General features: G+C 34.7%; 1 protein-coding gene across 3 annotated transcripts in view; it reads left to right on the top strand.

Annotated features, from left to right (window-relative positions):
- LOC125060601 (phosphatidylinositol 3,4,5-trisphosphate 3-phosphatase and dual-specificity protein phosphatase PTEN) overlaps nucleotides 1-13,658 on the top strand; it is a 57,798-nt gene extending 44,140 nt beyond the window's left edge. Inside the window, exons 3-10 of one of the 3 annotated variants that reach the window (XM_047665545.1) lie at nucleotides 1,723-1,864; nucleotides 5,143-5,241; nucleotides 5,872-6,053; nucleotides 6,842-7,049; nucleotides 7,515-7,612; nucleotides 8,099-8,234; nucleotides 10,651-10,714; nucleotides 13,029-13,658. In XM_047665545.1, the coding sequence (XP_047521501.1) occupies nucleotides 1,723-1,864; nucleotides 5,143-5,241; nucleotides 5,872-6,053; nucleotides 6,842-7,049; nucleotides 7,515-7,612; nucleotides 8,099-8,234; nucleotides 10,651-10,714; nucleotides 13,029-13,032 (933 nt within the window). In that variant the 3' untranslated portion in view covers nucleotides 13,033-13,658. Of the gene's footprint in view, nucleotides 1-1,722; nucleotides 1,865-5,142; nucleotides 5,242-5,871; nucleotides 6,054-6,841; nucleotides 7,050-7,514; nucleotides 7,613-8,098; nucleotides 9,214-10,650; nucleotides 10,715-13,028 lie in introns of those variants that run through there. The other 2 variants (XM_047665546.1, XM_047665544.1) reach the window with 2 other exon arrangements.
- Nucleotides 13,659-13,941: the final 283 nt, after the last annotated feature.

Here is a 13,941-nt window from a genome sequence, read left to right as displayed (position 1 = left end):
AATCTATATTTAAATTGTGTCCATAAATAACTTGATCTCATTCTTTCTTAATTAATCGAATACGTAATTGTAGTATGCCTTTTCCTTGACATACTGAACTGAGGTTTTTCAAGCAAGACGCGCGTCTGCGGCCAGATCTCCTACTTGCCACTTTGACTTGATTAGTAGGAGATCGTATATTTTGGTGTTAAGTAAAACGTGTCCGAAATACTCAAGTTTCCTTTTCTTGACCGTCATAAGCACTTCTTTATACTTCTGCTTTCTGTCCATCACGGTTGTATTTCGTATGCGGTCTGTCGAAGTTCTTTTTGGCGATAAACCCAGATCTGACTCTGTGTTCTACCGCCTCTACTATGGAGAGTGTTCAGAGGAGTTGTTCGGATTAATACCTGCAGCTGAGTTTCATCATCGGATGGCAGAATGCAAAATTCAACCCGTATCACCTCGACGTCCGTTGTTCGACAACTGAGCGTTTTTTAAGGCAGTTTTTGTCGCGCACCACCACTATGTGGAACCAGCTGCCCACTGAAGTATTTGGGAACCAATTCGACTTCGGGTCCTTCAAGAAAAGAGCGTATCAATTCTTAAAAGGCCGGGCAACGAGCCCTCTGGCATTGAGTGTGTCCCGTTTGCCTCCTATTGTAAAAAAAAAAAAAGATTACTATTGGACACTATTATATTAGAGACTATTGGACATTGTCTCTGCCAGTCTAAGATTCTACACCGTACGAGAGAGAGAGTAGACAACTCAAGTTTTTATACATACATATATTTATTTATAGCCTTTTTTTATACATATGTCGAATGAAACTCCAATATGTTGCTGAAATAGTATATATATTTATTACAAGAAACCAAAAACATAATAATTAATTGCGTGAAATATAAAAACAACATTTAGAGTTGGTTATTCCAAAAAGTTCTTTAAAGCAATTATTTTAATCTAATTCCTAATTAACGTCCGAAAATGTTCTAACAAAAATTCTCGTGACAAATATTCGAAAATTCTATATTTTACCACAGACTAACACTCTATATTACAATTAAGTAAAACGTCTCTTTTTATTTAGTTGCTATTTAAACAAGCGAAATATGGTATGGTAGCCGATATCGACTTTTTTTTATGAATACCATTAATATCTTGTGTCGTATTATTATTTTATACTTGTATATAAACGTTGTTATATGCAAGTACATAAGTACTTGGTTAAATACTGGCCCTTACATTGCCAGAAGGCTCGCAAGTGTTTTGGCGGAAATACATAAATAGGCAACTTTTTTCGTTATTAAAATAATTTAGTGTTTAAAAAGGGCTGGAAGAATCCGCTGTCCATATATTTAAAATTAAACCATTGTGTCATTGCGTCCTTGATCTCCTGTTACACAATACCCTGAGTAGACCGCAGACTTCCATGCAGAATTCAAAAGCCAATTTCTGGGAACGTGCTAACCACATTCACACGATACCGCAGTAGATTGCCTTTGCGCACTGGCTGATTTTATGTCGGGAGTGCGTGGATAAGGGTGAAGTATGTTTGAGGATCGATCGACTCGAATTTCGGGGTAGATACATTTTTAAACATTGTTGCAATAATTTGCCTATATTGGTGGCAACCGAACGAACAGCTACAATGAACATATATACGTATATACATGTCGACGACGAAGTTGGGCGCACTGTTTTTAATATTTATTAAAATTAATTATTATGTTAAATTTCAGGTGGAAATATATGCTTTTGAAGACCACACGCCGCCGAATATCGAGCTGATACAGCCGTTCTGCGAGTCTGTTCATTCGTGGCTCAGTGCCGACTCGAGAAATGTGGCGGCAGTGCATTGTAAAGCTGGAAAGGGCAGAACAGGTGTGTATTGCTTAGTTCTAACAACGGTTGCTTTAATTATCAGTATAAAAGTACTATCGTTTATGTGGTAGAATACAATATTTATTTATTGCGCTATCGTACACAAACATGACAATTTATATTACATTAAATACGCCGCGCCAGCTGTCTACTCTCCATCCGTCTTACGAATTTTCGATCAGGTCACGTGTCCTGACGCGTGTTAAACATTTTTTACCCATTCAAAAAAAAATGTACAACGCCACTAAAGAAGTTTTCACTTCAAAAACTCTCCGAAACTTTAAATAAGGTTTAGTCTCTATCGCTCTCGTCTTTAACAACATTAAAATTATTTTAAACCGACAAGAATTTTTAATTGTGAGTCAATGTGAACTTACATTAACATACGACCTTCAATGTCTTAGATTGATCTTAACTACACGTGTTACTAAACTCAATACATATAACAATATACTTTTTACATATACAGTAGAGCCTCGTTAAGTCGAACCTCGATAAGTCAAAAACCTCCAAATCTCGAAAAAATGTTTTGTTCCCTTCCCTTAAAACACCAAAACCTCCATTACTTGAAATCTTGATCCTCTGTTAATCGAAATAATCACCGAGTCTCTCCAAGCCATTTTGGTACATATTTTCACTCTATAACTCGAAAAATTAAATTTGACCTCTGTATCTCGAACATAGGAACGTTTTATTTTACAACCTTTACAACTTGATCATTTGGAATTTATTATCTCTATTGTTCGAACAAAAATAAGTTACCGACTTTAAGAACTTGCCGACAATGTGAGTACACTATTGTTTCTTAGAAAACATTTTAGGAGTATACAATAATAAATTTATAACTCATGGAAACACGTGTTTGCTTGCTTTGTGTCAGGTGTTCAATTTTATTAAAATTTATAACAATAAACCTCAAACTCATTATGTCGAATCAAAATCCGCCTAAGTCGAAATCCTCCATAAGTTGAAAACTCTATAACTCGAATTTTTTGGCGTCTCCCTTGATGTTCGACTTATAGAGGTTCTACTGTATAAGACCCATTTATGACGACGGGAAATACATCTTCAAGGGGAAAGTGATAGTGAGAATTTGAGCGTATTAGAAAGTATTCATACTAATATGTAGTATTAATACTTTTATATACAGTAATCCCCCTTATAATGCGTTTTCGTATTACGCGATTTCGTACCCCCATACGACACGGTTTTTCCCCCCCGTATAACGCGGAGATTTCAGAAGTTATAATTCTGTAACAAGAATCTACCCTCACACACTGTTTGATTGTATGTTAATTATTTATTTTTTATAAATAATAATGTTAAATTTATAGTTGCAATATTTGTGAATATGTGACCCATGTACCATGTACCTACATAAAATTGTTTTTTATAACAGCATGCGCCTATTTTATTTTGGTATATAATTTTTTGTTCTAGGTACATGGTCTTCACATATAATTATCAAATCAATGTATACAAAAAATTGTAAAAACTATTTTAAAAGAGTAAGTATGGAGTTTCTTGCCCATTCTATATATGAAACTACCTTTTGAAAGGGGCAACTAGTCATGTTTTTTTAATAGGCCTAATTGAAATAAATGATTTGAAGTCAAAATCAACAATAGTCATCCTTCTTTGACTGACACCGATTTAGCGCAAACAGGATCTTACACAAAGTAGCAAAACTATGCAACAAAAGACTTGCTAGCTATATTATAAGTATCGTATTCTTTTGTGATTTTAAATATTCATCCCGAAATAGTCCAATAACGGATCGTTATCGGCCGTGTTAAAGAAAAAGAGATTTTATGTCGACGCAGTAATGGCTATATTCCTTTGTGGTATAGCTGTAAATTTGGGAATGCCTTTGTGTGTGGTTTAAAGGAAAGGTACGGAAAGGGTTCTATTACGCAATTTACCCATTTTTGTGGAGAATTATTGGAATGGGCTATTCCATGTGTGAGCAGTGTTCAGCGTGCGACTCTCATACCTGAGGTTGTAGGTTCGAGCCCCGGCTGTGCACCAATTGACTTTTTGTCTATGTTCGCATTTAACATTCGCTCGAACGGTGAAGGTAGACTCTATTATTCTAAAAAAAGGCATTATTATTTGAGCAATGTTGGCCTAGTGGCTTCAGCGTACGATGCTCATCGCCGAGGTCTTAGGTTCGATCCCCGGCTGTGCAACTATGGACTATTCTTTGTGCGCATTTAACATTCGCTCGAACGGTGAAAGAGTCGTGAGGAAATAAGCTTTCCTTAGACCCAAAAAGTCGACGGCTTGTGTCAGACACTGAGGCTGATAGGTTAGCCGGGTTTTAAAAGCACGACGAGTTGAGAATCGCACATTTAAACACTAAAACGGCGGTCAAATATCCAATCAAAGAGTTATATAAGTAAATGAATAATTTATCAAGTTTTTATTGATACGAAAATAACTACAATTTTAATTGCCATATTAAAATTACTCATTTAATTGATTCGATGTTATACAAGTTTTTATACAATTTCTTATCGTGTAAGGTGAAACCCCGTAAATTTGTTCTTTTATTTATTATACCTTTTATATATAAATACCTCTTATATATAAAGAAAAAACTACCTTAAGCTGAAAAGGTTTTTTACTTTCATAATAGTAAAAAAATAGTTTTTTTTTATGTTTGCAGAGCGAATTTGCTAAAGCGACATTGTTATATTAATTATGTATGTACAAATTTAAAGTTATAATTATAGTTTTTACGTTTAAAATATATTGATATTGATGTGTTATTAACTTTTAATGAAAATGATAAAAAAATCAGTGGCACTACAACCTTTTTACGTCTGGGCGTCCGATTTCTGTATCCGTTTCATGATCATTTGTCGATCTAATAGGCAAGTAGGTGATCGGCCTATGCCTGACACAGGCTGTCACATTTTAGTATGAAGGGTCCCTAAATGTAAAGAAGTACTTGACCAAACACAGTTCTTCGTTTTGGCGTTGGGAATACAAATCGTCAATTCTTAGATGTGTCCGGATTTGTTTGAAAGTCAAAAATCATTTATTCATATAGGTAACACAATGTACACTTATGAACGTCTAAAAAGAACTTGCAATAAATAAACTCTCCGCCACTCTTTTTAATCGCCAAGTTTTTTGTTTTACACAACGTTTGTTAGGAGCTGCAACCATTACACCATGTTCCACATAACATCTTTAGTAATAAATAGTTGTAAAGATGAGTTTATGATGTTTTATTTTATTTTATTAATGATATTTAAAATATAATGTTTCAGGAACAATGGTATGCTGTTACTTATTGTACAGCGGGCAAAAGGCGACTGCAGATGAAGCTTTGAAGTTCTACGGCACTAAGAGGACTCATGACGAGAAAGGTATATACTAAATTGTCTATAGACCTGGATTAACAACTAAAAATCTTTCTATATTTATAATTTTTTTATAAATATATAATTAATCATATATCATTTTACGAGCCAAGGCTGAACATTTTCCTCACTTAGGCTTTCTTAGTTTTATAAGCGTGACAATTTCCTATACAGTCGTAGTTACGCCCCGAGAGTATAGCCAGACGTAGGCACTCTCTTTGACTTTTACATTGCAGTCATTCGTTTCGTAGCAATTAACTAAATCATGGGAGTTACGCCCCGAGAGTATAGCCAGACGTAGGCACTCTCTTTGACTGTTACATTTCAGTCATTCGTTTCGTAGCAATTAACTAAATCATGGGAGTTACGCCCCGAGAGTATAGCCAGACGTAGGCACTCTTTTCGACTGTTTTTTGCATTCATTTGTAAGCAATTAACATTTCATTGTACGCTAGTGGTTAGTATAGAATAAAACAAAAATCGAAGACCCAGGAACCTTCGAATAATAATTATGTATATATTGTAACTATAATAGTGTCACCATGCCTTTAGAATTTCCTTTGAAATTACTATAACATCTAAATATATCTGATACTTAACATTAAATTTCTGAAAACAGCTCTTTGTGCGTTCCAGGTGTGACGATACCCTCTCAAAGGCGGTACGTGGAGTACTTCGCCTCGCTGGTCCGCTCGTCCCTCCACTATACGGCCAGTAAGGTGCACATACGAGAAGTGGTGATGTCACCGCCTCCAACACTCTCCGCTGCCCACTGTACCTTGGAGATCACTGTTGCGCAGGCGAAGTTGTCGCTTAAGGTACAATTAGGGTTTTAAACGGCTGTTTTTATAGTGAAATTTCTTTAGGCGCACGAGGGTAAAATTATTACGGATGAAATGTAATAATAATAATATTAGCGTCACGAAGATGTGCAGCGTTTTTGTCGAAGAAAAGGAAGAGAGTAATTGAAACCTGAATTGAATTGAGAGAGAGTGAGAAAGAGCGAACGTAGCATGAAGCAACACGCTAATGGTTGATGTATTCCTTTAGTAGTTACATATTAGAACTTTAGATGGCAATTCTGTCTCATTACGTCTTGTGTAAACGCAGGTTTTTTATTTATTTATATTATCGTTAGCACGTATACAGTGTGAATATAGATATAGATATTTTATTACAGAATATATAATAAAACCACTATGGATTGGATAGATGTAACCATAGCAGACTTGTTTACTTTTTATATTGGTTAAAGGTAAATCAATGGCTACCTTTTTAGGTCTGGGCCTCAGATTTCTGTATCTGTTTCATGATCTTTACTAATGACACACGCCGTCAAATTTTTGAATCTAAGGCAAGCCGGTTTCCTTACGATGTTTTCCTTCACCGTTCGAGCGAATGTTAAATGCGCACATAGAAAGCCGATTGGTGCAGCCGGGGAACGAACCTACGACCTCAGGGATGTGAGTCGCACGCTGAAGCCACTAGACCAACACTGCTCAACTGCTGAACAAATGATCATGAAACAAATACAGTAGCTAACCATTGTATACGATATTTGCATATATTATTCCCAATACTAATATCATGTTATATAAAATCGTAGACGTGCCTGGGCAGTCACGAGACGCGCCGCGGCGAGCGCTACGTGCGCGTGTGTCCACTCGCGTGCACGCCTCTGAGCGGCGACGTGCGCCTGGACGTGTACGCCAAGCAGAAGATGATGCGCAAGGAGAGGCTCTTCCATCTCTGGTTCAACACCTTCTTCGTCACCGCCTGCGTGGGCTCGCAGCCCGTGCCCTCGCCGCAAGATAGTGAGCTTTCTTATATTGTTTTACTAATCAAACTTGCAAGCAAAATATTGTATCTACTACTACCTACTGTCCCTTTTCTAATTGAATACTAACAGGCTTATTCTTTAAATAAATTGAACTTTTTAAAGATGATGTTTTTTCTCTTTCCGTCATTAAGTTTACGCTGTGATGAAAAGAGAGATAAATACTTGAATCTTTAATGAGTAGATGGTGATATAATTGTGGCATACTTGGTGATATAATGGTGGTATAGCTTTTAATTCTTACAAATTATGATCATATTTAAGCTAAACAAATTTTTTTTTTTCAAAAGTTAAACACCACGGTTATAATTTTAAAACGTTTTGATTTTATTATTTATTTTTTTAATTTATAATTATATTTTTATAGTTCATATTATATTTTGATTTTTTTTAAAACGCTATTACAATATATATTTGATAAATTAATCTAAAAAAAAATTAGGTCCGAACCTGGAGACATTTAAGCTGACCCTTAATAAATGGGAGTTGGATGACGCGCACAAGGACAAGCAACACAAACTGTATAGTGAGGATTTTAAGGTAATTTTATTCTATCAAAAACTTAAATTTAGATGTGTGCTTATAAAACTAATTAAGAGCTAAATGAGAGCCATTTTTATGATCAGCTATTAAATTACAAATCTTAAGTAGATAACTCAAGAAAATGTCTGATAGAAGACACAAAATCCTCAAATAGATACATACGGTGGAAGGTCCTTCGGGCCGGAATGATAGTATTTTTACAATTTTAATTAGCTAGACCATTTTAATAAACAGCTATATATAATAAGTTTAGGTTTTAAGTACGCCTTATTTGGCTATAATATGACGTAAGGAAATTTTGATTTTACCACAGATAATTTACTGTTTACATTCTGTGTCTTCTGTTTTTGATTTTTAACATCTTTTTGTGGACTATTAAAATATTCATTTTCAAAATTCAATAAAGGTATCTACATATAGATTAAGAAATAATGCAACTAGACTTTTGTTAGATACTAGAGCAGTAAATTTTATAAATTGTAGGTGGAGATAATAATCCAGAAGCAACCAGAAACGTCAAAGTTCAGCGGTCACTGCGACAGAGCGCCTTCGCCCCAGTCCTCGACGGCTTCCTCGTGTTCGGAGCCCGACACAGAACCAGATGCCCACTGGGACTCCGGTGAGCAGGACTTGCACTTGCACACACCTCTACACTTACACACACCTATACACTTACACTCGAGCGTACACATGAAGGATACACTTAAACCGTGCAACCATAACTTCGATAAAGGGGATAAAGTTACGTGTGAAAAGGATAGCGGGAATAAAACTGGAGACAATTTACACTTGGGTTGGGCTAAAAAGTGTACAGACTACGAGTGTAAATTAAACGATAGTAAAGAGACTTACAAGTTTCTAGAACATTCGCTGTGTCAGTGCGGCCATTGTGACTGTAAATCTGACAGCCAAGACACGAATTCCGTTATGTCTTCCAAGAACACGTGCGATTGCAAGGATTGGTCCAATTACTGTCAATGCAAAGACACCCCGTCCGATATAAGTTGCGAATCGCGATTCGATTTTCCGATTAAGCCCGATTCGAATACGAAAGAATGTACGGGCAAGTGTCGCGAGAAGGAGCGTTACGATATCGAATGCGATTGTAAAACATATAAATCGGATATAAGTAACGTTAGTACGAAATCGTGCGATTCCTGTCTCAACGGCTCTTGTAATTGCATCGGATATAAGGCGGAGAGAAATCGACCGAACTTCGCCCCGATCGAATATTCGTATGGAGAGTACGAGTCGAATTTCGAATCGAAAAAGACAGAGAGTACAGAGAGTGATAAGGAGGGGAGTATACCTAAAGTTGGGTCGGATCAGTCTATGGACGAGAAGCGATCCAAACCGCGCTTGTCTCTGGGCGACATGAGAGCTTCATGGCGGGAATTTAGCGGGAAATTCGGTGAGAGCCGAAAAAAGAAAAATAAACATGATTGTTGATGATTTGTAGGTTTTATTATGCATTCAACAACCGTTATTTGAAATGTCAATATTGTCAGTATATAATATGTAACCGTGCGCATTTAACATTTGCTCGAACGGTGAAGGAAAACATCGTGAGGAAACCGGCTTGCCTTAGACCCAAATAGTCGACGGTGTGTGTCAGCCACAGAGCCACTCGCCTATTAGATTGAGAAATTATTATGAAGCGGATACAGAAATCTGAGGTCCAGACCTAAAAAGGTATGTAATATGTAAATTGGGTTAGGTAAACTACTGGACTGATTCCATGGGCCGCTTATATTAAAATTAATTTTGATTGTAGTACATATAATGCATAATAAAACGTTGATTACACATTCACATATACATATAGTAGATTAAAGTTCACTCGATAATGAGAGGATGAATTTAGTTAAGTTATTACAGCGATACCATTTATTTTGGTTTTCTCTGTTCTCGTTGTAAATATAATTTAAGTATGTAATCCGACATATAAGTTTTCGAATGTTAGATCATAGTTTAAGCGGTGAGTATACAGGATGTTGTCTCAATACAAAGCGTTAATTGTTTGTTATGTATGTATCACACATTTTTTTTTTTAATTTTTACAGATTATATATTGACAAGTGATAGCTGTTTTGTGACCTTATTTCAGAAATGAGTCATTTGATCTCTATTTTGTTGATAAAGCTTACATATATGGGTTAACTTGTCAATTGGAATTTTTTCCGATAGCAACGGCACAAAGCATGTTGTCCCTTTCTTACATTGGGTTTATGAGGGAGACGTTTGTATTTCTGTCGTATTAGACATTGTTTCTAAAATACAAATTTTAGTTTGTCTATGCTGTGTGAGATATATACAAAACTTGTTAACATTAGAGGAATAAGAGCATATATTTTAAAAGATCTCTTCAACCGATAACGAAATCTATGGTAATATAAAATATAAATGGAATGGTGATAATGCATCATATATTAATTAACGATAAAACGTGTCAGATAATCAGGTATGAAGTTTCCAAAGTAACACCTAATACGTATACGTACGTGCGGATACGTTTCACGCACGTTTTGAAGTGCAAAAAAACCATTGTGTGGAAATTTGTTATAATAATCGTTTTAACAATTACATAGTTTTTTATGTTCGAACTGAACGGCGAAAACACATTTCTGGTGTGGTAAGTCGCTGCTGCCTACAAAAATTAAAAATATATTACCTTCAAAGAAATAACTTAAGTTGATCATTTTAAAAACAAATAAATTAAATAAAATCTAGTTAATTAAAACTTTATTAGAAACCAATTTCAATAAAGCAAGACATGCATTACTATAGAAACATTGGAGACGCCATCTTGAAATTGGAATGACATTTAATAAGGCGCCAAAATCAAAATCTTATTTACAAGATTATTCAATATCTCGACTGGATTTTTATTATAAAACATTTAATTATTTAGCCATTAATTAATTCCTAACTGTTTTCCTTTGAAGAACTGTAATCCAGGGACGGCAAGCTAAGCTAGTCTTTTTTCCATGTTTTGTTTCAAAGACAATAACTCTATAAAAAATAATTATTTGTAGGCGCGGGTTGCGAACGCGTCGGTCGCTACCGCCCTCTGTCGCCGCTCTGCGCCGAAACCAACACGTAAATATTATGTATATTAAAATACGGACTTTCCATCTTAATACCAAGGCAACACTTTGTTTTTCAAAATTCAATACCTTTTTGACTTACGCGATATAGCTTATAGAAGATAGAATCTATGATTCATTGTGTATTTTTCTTTGTATTAATAAATTTCCTCGATGATGCCGTTTTTTTATTTGTAAAATCCAAATGATTTATTGTTGATGCAATAAAATGTGGCCATACAGGAATATAATAAACAACATTTTTTTGTATATATAAAAAATGGTATTCAAGATGTCAATGTCATTCTTGAAAATGTCATGTTTTCAGTAGTCTTTTGCTTTTACCTTACAAAGTTCGTTAGAGGAACATTTTAATATCTATGGAAAGTTCGTATACGTGTTTAGCATGTTTCGCACCGCATTATCATTTAATGAAATATATCTTTTATAATTTTTGCTTTAGTGTTCGTGTTTATTTGCGTTAATTTAGACCCTCGGCATGTGTATGCAGTCTTTTTTTTTTTTTTTGTAGAAATATATAAAGCATACTAATTGTTATAAATTATATGTAATCGTTAAATATATGTATAGGTTATTTGACAGTTAAATATAAAGTGGTTTTGAGAGTAATCCGTATAAACATATAAAAAGCGTTTGGAGTAGAATACCTTGAAAAAAATTAATCCATAAGTAAAAATATTTTGGTTTAAGTCACGTGATACAAAATAGTCACAGATTTAGAATACCATTTTCCAACCATATTTGCGCCCCACCTTAACCGTTCTAAAATTCTTATGCCCTACACATAATTTTTTATATAAAAAATTTAATTGTTCACTTAATAATGATAGGTTTTAGGGACAAATTACAGGAGAAAATTCTTAACGAAACACGATAAATTTTCGGACATTATGAAATACTGAAAATCAAATTACAAATAATTTAAATACATTTTCGAATAGTAATCAATCACCCAGGACTTTAATAATCAAATTGTCCCTCTGTGGGGCCCACGTGGGTAAACACTGGAATCTTCCTAACTATAATGACGTAGCATGCTTGTAAATACACCTGTCTGACATCCTAATACTGTTGGAGTTTAATTTCCTCGGAGGCTGTTTTTGGTCTAAATATAAAAAGTATTTGTACAAATCTTGACCTTTGTTTACGTGCTTACAGACTTGGTACGTGACGTCAAACTTATCAGAATTAAATCTAACAATTTGTATAAGTTCTATAGTCACAGATTAATCTGAAATGGTTTTAAATTGTCAAATAGCCTATTATAACATTGAATCTTCAATACACGGATCAGTTTATTAAAATTAAATTTAGTCACTTAAATGATGATAAATCGCGAAAATAGTTGTTTACTTAAATAGGGTTACCATGATCGCAAGATTATTTAATCGTAATTTCTAAAGTTCAAATCAGTATTTGCTACTCTCTCGTCTTCTTGATGAAAGGAGAGGTGGTGATGGATCAAACATTACACTTTTAATCACTGCTCTATTAGCACGAAGTTTTCGCTATTCGTTTTGTGTACGAACACAGTATACAGGTGAAAGCTTTCTTTAAATGTTACTTAGCGAAGGTTCTTTATAATTGAGCTTTCTTTCTCGCTATTTTTTTAAATAATCATTTTTTTTTTTCATTTTCACAATCATTGCATTCTATCAAGTACATTGTTTGACTCTCGATTATAATTTGAAACTGAAAAACATTTAAAATAACTTTTTCAGTAGCTATGTTAAATAATGTTATGTATGCATGCAATCCTTTTGTAAAATGTCCTGTCTTTGTGTTGTGGGCTGTGTCATGTGTCTGTCTTAACCCTTCAGTAGCCAAAATATCTCCTAAATTCTTTTACTAACGTGGAATATAATGTTTCTTAATTATTCCAGTAATATTTTGGCACTGTCAATCATTCATTTAACATTCATCCGCTGTACAGCTTCGCAGAACCGACACACACATGCCACAGACTCAATTTAGCGCCTTTTAGGCCATGTTCTATATTTGAATTATCGTTGATTGTCTACGATAATTCAAACGTAATCTGTGGTGTGTGCACTGACCTCTATTATGTTATGGTAAAGATTTGCAATGAACCTTTTTACTGCGACGCAATTTAGTTGTCATAGAATTGAAGTATAGTCTGTATATATTTAAATATTTTATTTGCCAATAAAGGACTGACATAAAATTAATTATCGGTGTAGTTGTGTTAACTTCTTTATTATTTTTCGTTAGTTTTATTTGCAAATCTTTTTTATAATAGAGGTCGTATGTAAAGCTCGGTCGCTTACATGGGTTTCTCATTTCAGGTGAATCTACATACTTGTGATTGGCGATTTAAACGACATTGATCCCTAACACGGTGGCGTAGAGACCAAACTCCTAGTGATCGAAAAACTTAGTGTTCTGTGTGTCTGTGTGTAGGTATAGGCTTGTGCCATCCCCTGGACTGAGCTAATTTTAAGCAATTTTTACAGATTGATTCTTAATTTCGGGATCATAGACTGAGCCAGGCCTGGCATTGTATGACAGTGTCCACTGTAAAATATAGCTTGGTGACAGCTGTCATAGGATTTGCTCAAGTCTATGTTTTATGGAATTTAGTGTTGTCGCTCTTTTTGGATAAACGCGTGGCTCAGTTTATAATCTGTGTTAATAAATTTCCACTTGATCAACTAATATTCGCTTGTGGTACGTGTCATGGGAGTTTATTTTTAAATAACTAAAAAAATGTGAATAAAAGTGGTTATGGTTTTTACTGTAATATTTATGAACATTATCTGTCTATTTAAGAGTCGATCTGTCAAAAACGTACGAATGGTGGGTGTGTGACCGTGGTACTTGATCGTGATCATGTGATCACGGGTGACCAGGTTCTTGATTGACCACGTGCGAGAGATGTCACAATTGCGTATAATGAGATTACAGTTGTTTCCTAATTTTGGTATTTTTATTGAATTTCGTTAGAATTTGAAAATGCATTTTAATAGGTTGACAAATACACTCGTATCAAATTCCCTTCAGCGTTATCACAGAATCTGTCAAATCGCATGACAGTGACAGCTTGTCTATTCACAGTACATTGAGAGTATTATCATAGCCGACTCTTGTTTTTTTTAATAGTAGATTCCGAAAATTCTTGAAAAATTAAGACCGTCTTAGTTTTTAGGATTCAAGTTTAATTTAATTAACGAAATGACTACAGATATATTGTATGACGGA

This window comes from Pieris napi, chromosome 22 (genome assembly GCF_905475465.1).
Source record: "Pieris napi chromosome 22, ilPieNapi1.2, whole genome shotgun sequence".
Lineage (NCBI taxonomy): Eukaryota > Metazoa > Arthropoda > Insecta > Lepidoptera > Pieridae > Pieris > Pieris napi.
Note: the sequence above shows the minus strand (reverse complement) of the source record. Positions and strands in the feature narration are given on the sequence as shown.